Source organism: Primulina tabacum, chromosome 7 (genome assembly GCF_025594145.1).
Source record: "Primulina tabacum isolate GXHZ01 chromosome 7, ASM2559414v2, whole genome shotgun sequence".
In the NCBI taxonomy this organism is placed as follows: domain Eukaryota; kingdom Viridiplantae; phylum Streptophyta; class Magnoliopsida; order Lamiales; family Gesneriaceae; genus Primulina; species Primulina tabacum.
In genome coordinates this window covers 40,218,692-40,231,499 of record NC_134556.1, presented here as the reverse complement: position 1 = coordinate 40,231,499, position 12,808 = coordinate 40,218,692, and the positions used below count along the sequence as shown (strand labels likewise).

Here is a 12,808-nt window from a genome sequence, read left to right as displayed (position 1 = left end):
CAGCTTCTACGGACAAGTATAAAGCCGCATTCTTTAAATTTCGATGCATTATCAAAAAGATAGTGCAACTTATCTTTACTAAAAGTCGTTGCCTGTGGCGTCTAACTTGTTTGAAACATAGATGGAGTTGAAAAAAAATTGAATATTAGTACTCTCCTTGACAGTAACAACTATTACTTATCAACCATCAAGCAACTCCTCGTACCAATCATAGAATTGAGCGTCTGCTCCAGTCGGCCACCATCTCCTTTATCCTCCGATACTACGTGGACATGACAAATTTAAATTATAAAATATAAGCAATAGATTCCAAACACCAGTTTTGATATCCGATGAACATGATAAGAAATAATCGTGTCCCTGTCTTCTACACCTTTCTCACAATAAAAGCGAAAAAATATCCATCCATATCACAATAATATCAACTTTGGTGCCACTTTCCTCACACGTAAATCCAACATCTCCATACATTCAATTTAGAAGCAACGTCGGTGAAAAGGGTGTGATTGGATATACCACATAGCTCCTTTCGGTCCTATGCAATTGCCTCTCAAACTGTCGGGTGTCGTCTCCTCCCATGAACCATGTGAGAGAAGATTTATTTTGATAATGTGGCAGTGATATGGTCTGCAATGGCCATACTTGAAGTGAGCCCAGGTGATTCTATACCAAGAAGGTTAATGAGACCTGGTATACCATGAATCTCCTCTCCCTGTAGAAAAGACGAATGAATGCTTATGAGGGATTTGCAATAACTCAAAACTGATCAAAAGTTATATTACTTTGTCGAATGAAACAGCAAAATGGTAATTTTCATGGCCACTTTGGTCATTTATCTGTGCTACTCTCATTTTTATTCATGGAAGTATATGTAACTAGAGTTGCTACCACAAGAAGTTGGAGAGGGGAAACCAATTTTGAAGATGAAGATTGCATTTAAAGTCAAGTTAAATGCAATGTACTGGCAACAAAAGAAGAAATTGGCATATATTATTATCACCTGTATCACAAAATCAGTGGGACTCTGTCCCGGCCCACAAAGTTTTGGTCGAATGCCAGCATAGCCTGGTTCCAATGATCCATCCTTCAAACTAGGGTAGTACCTTCTTATCTCAGAACAAAATCGGTTTGCACGATCTCTGGGCACTGAATAATCAAACCTTTGTAGACAGAAACACGAGAGGAGCTTTATTTTCTTGAACTAAAACCTGTAAAAGAGAAGTTAAATCTTCGCCATATAACACATTAACTTGAGATATCTTACAAGTTAAAGAAGCTTGAGACATCATCTGCACCATTAATCCATTCAACATTGGGACCGAATTTGACCTGTCCGTTCAAATCCAATGTAACATGGATGCCAATGCCACCATCTTCTGGGATGGGATAGATCAAATGTTGAAACGGGGGAGTTTTAACATTTGATAGTGTGAAATAGCAACCACGAGCAAAATAGGGTCTGGGAATGGTTCCTTCGTTTATGCCTTGCATTCTCTTACAAAGAGCCAAGGCACCAAGGCCAGCACAGTTCACGACAAGCCTGGGCGTGAGAATGAGATCTGGCTTTAGCCTAGATTTTTTATCCCAGTTTTGAAGGGATTTGCTCTCGGAAATGTGCAGATTGATACCATCATCTCCACGGTGACCGCCAATTACAGTGGTACTGTAAGAGAAAATTGTGCCATGGGTTTCAGCTTCCCCCTAGATTGACACGATAAATTCTTGATTTTTATGAGATCCAGTTAAATGGATGTCACAAGATAAGATATATACCAATAACGATAGCATAAATGAATGGCTGTCGACTATCCCAGAAACGGGTGATAGTAAGGCTTTCATGCATTGTAATTCAGGTTCCATTCTTGCAGCTTCGTGACCTTCCATCATCCTTAGTCCTTCAACCCCATTTTCAACTCCTCGAGTCATCAACAAGTTCAACTTTGGAATTTCTGACGGGCTTGTAGCAACAATAAGCTTGCCAATTTGCCGATGGGGAATTTCATGCTCTTTACAGTATTTGTACATCAGTTGTCTTCCTCTGACACAGAAAAGTGCCTGCAAATATCATTTACACTAAACGATTTATACATTTACTATACTTAGGCGTGTATGTTTTTTTCATCCTCTTCTTCGTATCAAACTTGTGCAACAATATATAAGATTTGTTGGAAGCATGATCTTTTTACAAATATAGCCAGCAAAGCATGTCAACCATATCATGGTGCAAATATTAAGACCACAAACTTTCGTTTTAACCTTTGATCTTTCGGAGATGTTTCGGGAAACTGAAATCTGAAACTAAATCATCTCTTACTGTAAACGAAACAACATCTAAAGTATGTTTTTGAGACGATGCAAATATCATTTCTTACATGTCGCATTAAGTTTCAGCAGCGAAGAAGCACCACAGAGAGTTGATACTCCTCGGATAAAACACTTTAACTTGTAAAAATGGACTAAAAATTATCTGGCTGTGAGATGGTTGTCCCCTGCGACTGACGTATGCTTTTGCAAATGCATAAAAATTCATTCAGGTTGTATTTGGGAATATGAATTAAAAATTCATGAATTTTGATTATAGTCGTTAACGGTGCAACAATAAATCAAATTTTAAATTCATATATTCCTTATTTACACAAAGTCGAATAGATTTCAAATGACATTATTTGTTGAATTTGAAATTCATCATAATTAAACATTCAAAGACTATATTTGAACATCATGACGTTAGTTATCTAAAACAACAAAAATACATTCAAATCGATTTCAAATCCAAATTCAACCTCAATTCCAGACATCAACTTTAGACTGTTGCTTCACATTAATTTCATCAAAAGTCATAACAAACCTCAATCTTGCCTAATTCAAGAAATCCAACACCAGTGTTTCAGCCATGGCAACATAAGCATCAAAATAACAATTGTTCAGAGACATTAAACTCGAAGCAAACTCACGGGAGAATAAAAAAAGGAAGTTCGATGGTGTTCAAGAAAGCAAGAACCTTAAGTGAATTCCGAGGATAGTAAATCCCAGCGTGAATAACTTCACTGTTTCGAGAGCTTGTGCCTGTCCCAAAAGTGGGAGCAGACTCTATCACTACAACATCTCTCCCGTGTCTCATGGCAAGCGCACGCGCCACCGCTATGCCCACCACGCCGGCACCGATGACCACCGCATCCGCCTTTTCCTTGGGTATCGAATCGTATTGTCCCGTGGAAAATGATCTGGGATTTCTGCATGATGACGCAAGGGTCCGTAAAATCTTAGCTGAGACACTGTATTTCATCATCTTTTTCAAGAAAATGAAGAGTTCTGCACATAAATAAAAATCTGAAAATGCCAAGAATTAGCTGACACGAATCATTCTAAGCTGGACTGTAATATATATTTTTATTTTTTTTCAAAAAATTAACTTTATCTTCGTTCTCACTGGATATCGATGGAATTATTTGTGTGGTATAAAATAAAGAATAATCCAAAAAGGGTGTCTTCGGGTTGAAATCTACGGTGCCAAAATTAGATTCCAGGGGTTAGATTTCAGATGGGAAGCCAAAAAAGTACAGAAGCCTACTCACCACTCAACCGAAATAACTAATGCTTGCAGATAGCAATCAGGAATCCTTTTCTGAATTTGCTTTTGAACACACAGTAGATGATTTTCTGATTAATAAACAGTAGATGATTTTGGGAATTATGAATTTTTTATTTTTCTCCTTAAATTTGAATAAAAGATTCTATAATAATCTAAAAAAAAAAGAAGCCAAAAGGTTAAAGAAATCTGTGATGACAAAATTTACAATTTTGAAAAAATTACAAGGGAAATTCAAAAGTCGACTTTGCTAGTTGCTTATAAATAGTTTTTTCATCATTGGGCATTCAATTTAAGTTTGCTTATTTGAAGTAGGAGAAATTTTGCATGGAGTTTTGTCGTACTTATTAAAATTTAAAACCCCAATTTAATGTGATTCATTTTTTTATTGTTAAAATTAATTAATTTTGGTTCACACGATGTGTTTCATAAAAAATATAAATAGAATTATCTTTCTTTCTGATTTTTAAAATTAAAATATTAAAAAAATAATATTACACTAAAATAAAATCATAGTTAATTTGATAAAATTATACCAACTTTATATAATCAGTATTGAATGAGTGATTAACACAAAGCAGCTCCAAATTAAAATTTATTTATTTGTGGAGATATAGAAATAAAAAATAAATAATTGCTTTTTTTTTTTTTTTTGCGTCTTCTGTTCGTCATCACCACCACTCTGGTTTATTCCAGACTTCCAGTGAATCCACCGACGCAATAGCTTTCTCAGTCAAGATTGCCGGCCATCCTCTCTCTCTCTCTCTCACAGAACTGGCACACATTTCACGCACCCCATCTCTCGATCTACCGCTGCACAACTATTTCATTCAGAATTCAGCTCTCTTCAACCGATTAATTTATCTTCATATTGATGCCGGAGTGATTACCGAGGTAGGAAAAATGGTGGGATTTTTCAACGCGGGAGCCTGTTATTGGAAGACGGGCCAACGCATAATGTTCATCCTTTTAACAATGGTTGCTTCTTTCTATATCGGCACACTCTTCGGAAACAGCTCCACGTCTCCCTATGTACCATTTGAACAGCCGGCCGTGCAACAGGACGAAACATCTGTATCAATCTCCAATGATTCAGTTAACTCTGGTTAATGCATTAGTATTTCATATTAACGAATTCACTAATTACTGCTAATTAGTTGATGGAACAGCAGAATTGCCATTTGTTTAGAAAATGGATTATTGGATTTTTAACTGGCGTGAGATTATGCTGACTGTGTGGTATCTGAAATTAGAGTTTGTCGGGCTTGGTGACTTATTTCTTGCCACGACGTTCTTACACCAAAGAGTTACTACCAAAGTTAGATCTTTCCAGAAAAGAGGAGCTAGAGAGGCATTGCTCCTCCACTCAGGAGGCGCTTATTTTGTTTGGTGCCGCCACCAGCTAACTATAAGATACCGATAATTTGGCCTACTAGCAGGGACTATGTCTGGCAAAACAATGTGAATCATACGCATCTTGCTGAGGTGAAAGGAGGGCAAAACTGGGTGCACGAGAAGGGTCAATTGTGGTGGTTTCCTGGTGGGGGTACTCATTTCAAGAATGGAGCTTCTGAATACATTGAGAGGTACTTTTGATTTCAACTTGTTCTGAATGATAGAGAACCGAAATGTTAATTTTGAGCATATGCTGTTTCTTCATTATATAAATGTTCATCTAATACGATCTAATGAAATTTTCTGTCGTGTGTATTAGTGTTTGCCTTGTGGAGCCATTATAAAACGAGTATACGACTACATCTCATGTGTTATCCTGTATAGAAATTCAGACATGTAAAAGATTACCTACAGTAATCATGAACATCCAATATGCACAATTTTATATTTATGGCTTGATGAAATGTAATATATTCCATGAAATGTAATATATTTATGAGGTAATTACGATATCACTAGCAAATCTCTCATGTAATATATCTTTTAAAAAAAATTCAATAGTAAAACCATGGGTTGCGTGATATTAAGTTAATGATTTATATTTTGTAAAATTAAATTTAGAAATAATTTATTATCTCAAGACACACATAATATAGAATATCGATCATTTGAAAGGTTCGAATTTTTAACTATATAAACATTTCATGGAAAACTCGTAAACTCCCAGTTCTTTAATAACCTGTTTTGCTTTAATATATTCATTCGTCTATAGGAAATGAAGAATATATTCTCAATTAAAGTAAATTCCACCAAAGTTACTTTCGTGTATTCTATTGACTTTGGCAATGTGATCAAGTACTTTTTTTGCCTTTTATTCTTCAATCTACACCAAGCAAGGAATCCAACAATTGAAAAAATCATTATATCAGATATAAAGTTTAAATCTTGAGACCCCAATTGTTGCCATTTGATTCAAACTTGATTAGATGATTCATCACTTTTCCATCAAATGAAGTGGGAACGCATGCTAATCTGCACAAATGCTTCCAAAAGTACATTCCAAGATTGACCGTGTTATATATAGAGAGGCTCTTGTGTGCCCAAAGCATCACTAAAATCCTCAATAAATCTGACATACATTGAAACTTCGCCTATTCCTTTTCCAAAATGCAGAACCAAACAACACAACCTCCTGCTCCAGGTCTCTCTCTCTCTCACATACACACAAAAGCACAGAACTTCTGTACAATAACTAACCTTTCTGAAACTTTTGCATGAAGGTTATCCTATGGAAAATCTCCCAGCATATAAGAAGAGGATGAAGTGCTGGTCACAAACAAAAGCCAAAGGAGACAAGGGATTCATTGAGGGATGGTAAAGACCTTAACTCATATTCATCTCAAACTACTTTTAAGAAACAATACCTGCAATTATATGTTGAATTTTTGATAAGACACCAAATCGCAAACTTCCACCGTTTTTATTTAAAGTCCAACAAATCTTGCCAAAAAGCAACGAGTTTGAAGCCTCCTGCTAACTATAGTGACCCACCTTGTTTTGTGCAGCCTCTTCGCGTTATGTTGCTGCTGGATGTGTGAAGTATGCTTCTGATTGAACACTGAGATATAAGGGACACAAGTATCTATTAAATTGATTGGCGTTGTTTTACTCACCTTGATGACTGCTGCGTCTTTCAGATGTATGTTTTTATTGGCATTACTTTGTTTGATGATTTTGTTTTCATAGATATGCAACTATGTATGCAGATATCTTGTGCTCTCCCTGGCTATATGTGTCATCACATAAAGGTCTTTTCTTGACATAATTTTCTCACTCAACTGTAACTCATCAAGATCTAGCAGAAGTGTTTTTTGCATTTGTTTCCCAATTATATATCATGTTATCAGCTCCCATATAATTAACAAAAATGTCATTCATTAACGCGGGCGCCCCTTTCAAAAACATGCAAACGTTGGACCAAGTGTCCATCACTGTGCCAAAAGTTCCTATCGCTACAATTCAAAATTTCTAAACCTTACAACAAACTAAACACTACTTTTCATTATGATGCCACATAAACACTCACATAAGATAAATGATGCAATTGCCGCTTACAGACAAAACAACCTCCTCCTAATCACTGATACTGCGACTTACGCAAATTGAACACGAAACTTTCGTTCAGGTATCAACTTTTTGTTCTGGATGTCTACCGTTGTATAATAAGTTATGGTTGTTAGCAATTATGCAACTCAATCTTTTATATATTGTATAAAGAGTCATGATTGTTAGTAATAATGCAACTCAATCTTTTATTTTGAAAAATAAACGCTCGACATATTTTAATTGTTGAGCCACAAACGAAGCCAATAAACGTTGGCAGTTACAGTTTATATAGACCCAACTCAAGCAGTTTAAAACACCAAATTTAGCTTCTTCTCATTCTGTATAATCCTGAGACATATTTTTCTGCAAAATGCTATCTTCCCAACATGATTTTTTGATTATATTAAGATTATCAGTTATGCAGAATTTAATAGATTACAGGCAACGTCAAAGAAAAAAGATGATTTAGACCTGAATTCAAGCAGCTAATCCATCGGAAATCCATTTTTTCCATTAAAACACCACATAAGATACTGTTACGGGAGGCAATACATGAGATAATCTATGCTTAAATACCATTGCAGCCCTCTAGAAGAAGTATTTGCTTGCAGCGGATATGTGCAAATGGTCATTATTTATAGCTCACCACACCATTTTACCGCATACAGTGAACCATGACCAAACTAGTGCAGCAGGTATGTGCAAATGGTCATTATTTATAGCACACACCGTTACACTGTATACAGTGAACCATGACCAAACTAGGACATGTATTCTCGAGATGATCATCATGGTTCATATCTTCCAAATGAATAGGATGTTGAAGGCACCTCGGTCAAATGAAAGGGATAAGGTTCAATCCCATAATCTGTAAGGGGCCTGTGCTCCAGGATCTTGTCATGCTCTTCAACAAATTCTGGAATCTCTATATCTTCCTTCTTTATATCTTGCCAGAGATATCGAAGCCGACTGATATACTTGATTTTCCAATATAAACTATAACAAGAGAAGAAGGGGGGGGGGGGGGGGGGGGGGTGTTAGCATAAACTATAGATACTCTAAGCTTTAGATTCCATGGACTGGTTAAATAGAAATTAAAATAGACATTCAAAAGACATATAATGATCGAGGAAACTCAAAGTTGAAGAGCAGCTTCGAAGATGCAAAAGCCACATTTGGAGAATTTGGACATCCTGGACACATCAGGGATCCTTGCATAGATGCAACGATAAACATTAAGATGTAGATTGTAGTAGCACAAATCTGATTTATCCTTTCAAATCATAGGAGGTGGATAATGAGATAATTTACTTTCACCGAGGACGATAATAAATTGGCACACAATGTTGACATTTCTCATGAAAAAAATGAGAAAAACAACTAACCCTTTGCTTAAAAGGAATCTCCCAAGTGTAGCAAAGACAAGCCTTGACCGAAGTCCCGGATGAATAAAGTACACAACCTGAAGTCTGTCTTTACAATCATCGGGTAGTTCTTCATAGATCCACCTCAGGATTGTAATGCCAGGGGAATTGTCATCTTTCTGCACAGTACTATGGATGTATACAATGCAAAATGGCCCATCTGGCATTTCAATTAAAATTTTGTGAAACACATACTTCTTCAGCCTCTCTCCAGGGATCACGTGAGCTGAAAGGATATAAAGACAATCAATACAAACTTCACGTGCAAACAGTGAACCATAAGCTCACTACATAGTTTTTCATGTATAAAATTGAATGTTGGTCCCAAGGCTATAAATACGTTACAATGGAAGACTAAGACTCGAAACAGAGCTATTATTTATCAACTAGAAATTTTGGCCTTTCATTTTAGTGGTACATACATTTCATAAAATGTTCTGAACGGGCCAACACCAAGTTACCAACTGGAATATAAAATAGGAAGGGATTCAACCAAGAGAAATACTTATTATAATTATTTTTATAAATGATCTTTTCATTCCAATTGTACTTCAACAAAGCCTTATTTTACATTTATGTCAATTCAACTCTACATTACCATTAAGTAAAATACAAAACCCACTTCAAAGACAAATTTTCAAAATTTACAACTAGCAAAATCACTATGAATCTATTTCCGACCTCCAGCAGTGATCACATGTTCAGCCTCACTATTAACAAAACTGATGCAATTACAAAATCAAAGCGAATGAATTGGAGTCTCTGCAATCAGTTTAATCTCTAGAATCCTTATACATGTGACTGCCAAATTTTCCTATAAAAGTATAAAACACTCCCACCTAGAGAAAATATTCTGGAAAACACTAAATTAAATTTAAAAATTAAGAACCCTACCTACTGTAATTTCCACTTCACTTGTTTCATCTTTAACATCAGTACATCGTAATTCATTTCATAATTTCCCAGAAGCGCAAAAAAAAAAAAAAACACTTCTTTTGTCCGAGTGTCAGGTATACTATTGTAAATATCAGAAAATAATGAGCCTGATCATCACGGGAACAAACACAAAAAGACACAGAAAGTATTTTTCTGACTCTTCCATCATGATTTTTCAAGAACAGAGTAGCACATTACAAAGAAAAGTCCTTTACAATTGAGAAGCAAAAACTTTACCCGGAAAGTACTTTCCGACGATGCGAAAAATAGGGTAGCCCGATTTATCGCAGCCGCTTTCCAGGCGAAAGAATTGGAGGACGTCGAGGTCAGAGAAATAATCGGCGGAGGGTAGAAGAGAAGGGCAGTCGTTCCTGTTCTCCTTCTCAGCCTTCGCCGCCTCCGGTAGAGATAAAAAGGGTCTAGCGTCTATACCGAGATCCGAAGCTAAAACGACAACTGAGAAGGCCTTCGATGCTGAAGAACTCGCCATTTGGTAGCGCGTGTGGTGGACGGTGGAAAATGTATCAGAAGCCTCCGAGACAGCAAAAATAAGAGAAAATTGTACGGCGTCCTTCAAAACGTTTTAATTATATTTTCCTCCCTCGGTAAAACTAAATTGGAAATTATACCCATAATAAAATATTCCTTTTTGTGCCAATAATTCATTTGATATACATGTGCAGCAAAATCATGGCGAGTTCCTTGCAAAAAATTTGGTTTTCATACATATGCATGTTTATGAACAGTGGCATCATCTTGTACTGTATCATAAATTTTTTAAGGATATATTTGTCGTGCCATGTTCATATCCCGGCAATGTATCCACTTATTATAGATAAGGATAAAACAACAGCAACAAATTTTTCACTCACAAGTCGGATAACATAGCAAAGCATACAATCTCTCTAGTTCCATAGCTTTAATTTTAACCTTCAATATTGGTATCAACTCCTCTGTCACCATTCTGCCTTCAAAATAAATAAAGTCCTAAATCATTCTAATGCAGTCTACTTCTATGGTTGACTATCTAGTTTGATCTCAATGATCACTTTCTCATAGACAAAAAGAATTAAAGAAGCAATTGATTAGCAACATAAAACCAGCATATTTACACTCGGGGCCATTAAAATAAGGAGGCTAGCATATGGTATTATATAAAATCGTCTCATTGTTTAGGAGACAACGAACACGAATACCTAGTGATGGAACAATCCAAGCATTTGAATAAGTTACATAAACAAAAAACCTACACCAATAGCCATAGGTACATGACTCATTAGCATAATCCTTTCAACAAACAACCTCACATAGAGATACCGATATATTTGCATTGAGATCAATATACAATCTACTCAACGGCAACAGCCAGAGCATCGAACCAACCCATTCTCGTTGCAATCAGGGCACCTTCTCAATATCCCTTCTTCTTCATAAACCTTACGACTCCCGTTGCAATTCGGGCAAGGCAAAAACCTTGCATCCCCACAATTCTTGCATACAAATCCTAAGTCCATTAGAGGGAAACCTTCCAAAAGATTGGCCAGTTCCCCTGTCTCATTGAGTAGCTTGATCTCCTCCACTCCGCCAATGTGCTTCCCCTTGATAAATACTTGTGGCAAGCTCGGTGTCTTCCCTTTCAACGCGCCCTGCAACTCCTTCCTATATGACTGATCCATTGAGATGTCCCTTTCATCTACACACACTCTAAAACTCCTGAGAATCACTCGAACCGAGCAACAATCCTCATAAGTCTTTCTAATTCCCCTCAAACTAGTATAATAAAATACAATCCTATCATCAGCTCCGACCAAATGACAAAAATCATCAACAACGGACAGCAGACAACATGAATCATTTGACTCCAAAGATTCGATCTTTTGGGATCGACTTGAAACGTTTTTAAACCTTTCATATCCATGTCGTTTAGTTAGCAATGCCTTTCGATAACTCGACACCACATTCAAGTCCAATTTTGCAAGCAAAGATTCCTCAGACAAATGCTTCCACAAAGGCTTAGATTCCTCATTCTCCACAAAATCACAAGATTTCACCATGTCACTCGCATCCATCTCTCTTTTATGGGAATCCACTACTTGGAAATTAAACTCATCGTCATCTAGCCCTTCCATGAGCTCCCACGTATTGACAACCGAGTCTGGGGAAAAAGAGTCCTCAGATTCACCTAAATCTCGAATCTTTTTCATCTGGGCCGTCGATTTTGAAAAATCTTGCCCGCTAAAACCAGGGTTTTGGGGCTCCATTAGCCCAAGGTAACCATAAGTAGTAGAAGTGAGGGAAACAAAGTGGTGTGAGTCCCCTTTCCTTGATGGCGGGTGATGTATTAGAGGGGTAACAATGGAAACAGTTCTTGAAACCGGAGTAGTAGAAGGGTCAGAAAACGAGTAACAAGGGGACTGGAACTGTGAATTTGAACGTGAAGAAGATGAATTTGAGGTGGGATTTTGATGTTGAGATATGAAATTACAGGAACGAGAAGCAGAGCAACCCATGAGGATTATCGAGAGGTTCTAAAAATCAACAAATAAATCAAACCAAAAAAAATAAAAGAAAATGAAGTGGGTCTATCTTCTTTACCTCCCTTCTCTTGAAAAGTACAATGATTAGGTTTCGTGGTCACTTTTTCTTAATTTCCTTGGCGACCAACTTCTGATATGAATGTGCAGATAGGGATTGGAAGGCTGTGTAGAAAGTTGTGGTGTTAAATGTTAACGGAGGACAGAAGTAGGAAAGGAAACAAGGGGATTAAATGCAGCTGTGGTGTGGATTACAAGTGAGGGAAGCAACCTGGCTTGAAAGGAAACACGATGATTCATAATAGTGGAGGCAAAAAGACATCAATTATTATATTGTTAGGTTGGATTTAGGATTATGATATACAGTTCCATTTAATCCAATTCAACTTCTACTGTACCCTCTTCATTTTAGGCTTTATCTTTCAAGTAATTTTCTTGCGTTCTTTCTAATTTTAAATATGTTTATTTATTTAAACTTTACTTTGAATATTTTTTTCTATAAAAAAATCAACTATTATGAATTCAGATGAATTTCAATTAAAATTCGAGCTTGAACTTGATTAAAATTATGGCTCGAATGCGTTAGTTTGTTTTTTTATTTTAAAATGTGCTAATGTAATGTTATATATATATATAAAAATAGGACAAAATCGAATAATGAATAAAAATAAAGTTGTAATTAGATTAATGAATTTCACCATATATTTTAAATATATTCAAGTGTATTTTTGTAATTTTATATGAGAGATATCGTAAATTTCAAATTCATTGCTTTGATAGTTAAGTAGTGTTTCATGTTAATCAGAATGAATTTCAAATTAATC

At 36.2% G+C, this 12,808-nt stretch overlaps 3 protein-coding genes and 1 long non-coding RNA gene across 7 annotated transcripts; 1 reads left to right on the top strand and 3 right to left on the bottom strand.

The window, feature by feature from the left end:
* Positions 1–286: 286 nt before the first annotated feature.
* On the bottom strand, positions 287–3,705 carry LOC142552060 (L-2-hydroxyglutarate dehydrogenase, mitochondrial). Of its 2 annotated transcripts, XM_075661663.1 has the most exons (6): positions 3,576–3,705; positions 3,002–3,233; positions 1,774–2,055; positions 1,265–1,701; positions 1,001–1,160; positions 287–712 (listed from the first exon to the last, which is right to left on the bottom strand). In XM_075661663.1, exons 2-6 carry the CDS (start codon positions 3,119–3,121, stop codon positions 599–601), a joined length of 1,113 nt encoding a protein of 370 aa, XP_075517778.1. In that variant the 5' UTR covers positions 3,122–3,233; positions 3,576–3,705; the 3' UTR covers positions 287–598. The 2 variants fall into 2 exon arrangements, with proteins under 2 accessions (XP_075517778.1, XP_075517777.1); XM_075661662.1 differs by lacking the exon at positions 3,576–3,705 and having other exon boundaries at positions 3,002–3,555.
* A 575-nt stretch (positions 3,706–4,280) lies between these two features.
* Positions 4,281–7,521, top strand: LOC142552065 (uncharacterized). 3 transcript variants are annotated; one of them, XR_012821680.1, is made up of 4 exons: positions 4,281–5,175; positions 6,000–6,185; positions 6,265–6,358; positions 6,550–6,860. It is a non-coding gene; the product is annotated as an uncharacterized LOC142552065 (long non-coding RNA). The 3 variants fall into 3 exon arrangements; XR_012821679.1 differs by having other exon boundaries at positions 5,161–5,175; positions 5,971–6,185; XR_012821678.1 differs by lacking the exon at positions 4,281–5,175 and adding an exon at positions 7,507–7,521 and having other exon boundaries at positions 5,814–6,185; positions 6,550–7,169.
* Positions 7,522–7,576: 55 nt separating this feature from the next.
* On the bottom strand, positions 7,577–10,431 carry LOC142552062 (uncharacterized). Its single transcript, XM_075661665.1, has 3 exons — positions 9,688–10,431; positions 8,476–8,740; positions 7,577–8,086 (listed from the first exon to the last, which is right to left on the bottom strand). Exons 1-3 carry the CDS (start codon positions 9,938–9,940, stop codon positions 7,879–7,881), a joined length of 726 nt encoding a protein of 241 aa, XP_075517780.1. The 5' UTR covers positions 9,941–10,431; the 3' UTR covers positions 7,577–7,878.
* Positions 10,432–10,649: 218 nt separating this feature from the next.
* Positions 10,650–12,278, bottom strand: LOC142552061 (uncharacterized protein At5g39865-like). The gene has a single exon (XM_075661664.1). It carries the CDS (start codon positions 11,958–11,960, stop codon positions 10,803–10,805), a length of 1,158 nt encoding a protein of 385 aa, XP_075517779.1. The 5' UTR covers positions 11,961–12,278; the 3' UTR covers positions 10,650–10,802.
* Between the last annotated feature and the right edge of the window lie 530 nt (positions 12,279–12,808).

Bases quoted from the DNA above. Each gene is read 5' to 3' on its own strand.
- LOC142552062 (XM_075661665.1), bottom strand. From the start codon at position 9,940: ATGGCGAGTTCTTCAGCATCGAAGGCCTTCTCAGTTGTCGTTTTAGCT. The intron at 8,741-9,687 runs GTAAAGTTTTTG...ATATCCTTTCAG, and splicing joins CGTCGGAAAGTACTTTCCGG to CTCACGTGATCCCTGGAGAG. The intron at 8,087-8,475 runs GTTAGTTGTTTT...CTCTTGTTATAG, and splicing joins AGATTCCTTTTAAGCAAAGG to TTTATATTGGAAAATCAAGT.
- LOC142552060 (XM_075661662.1), bottom strand. From the start codon at position 3,289: ATGATGAAATACAGTGTCTCAGCTAAGATTTTACGGACCCTTGCGTCA. The intron at 2,056-3,001 runs GTTCTTGCTTTC...TGATATTTGCAG, and splicing joins ATCCTCGGAATTCACTTAAG to GCACTTTTCTGTGTCAGAGG. The intron at 1,702-1,773 runs GTATATATCTTA...GTGTCAATCTAG, and splicing joins CATTTATGCTATCGTTATTG to GGGGAAGCTGAAACCCATGG.
- LOC142552061 (XM_075661664.1), bottom strand. From the start codon at position 11,960: ATGGGTTGCTCTGCTTCTCGTTCCTGTAATTTCATATCTCAACATCAA.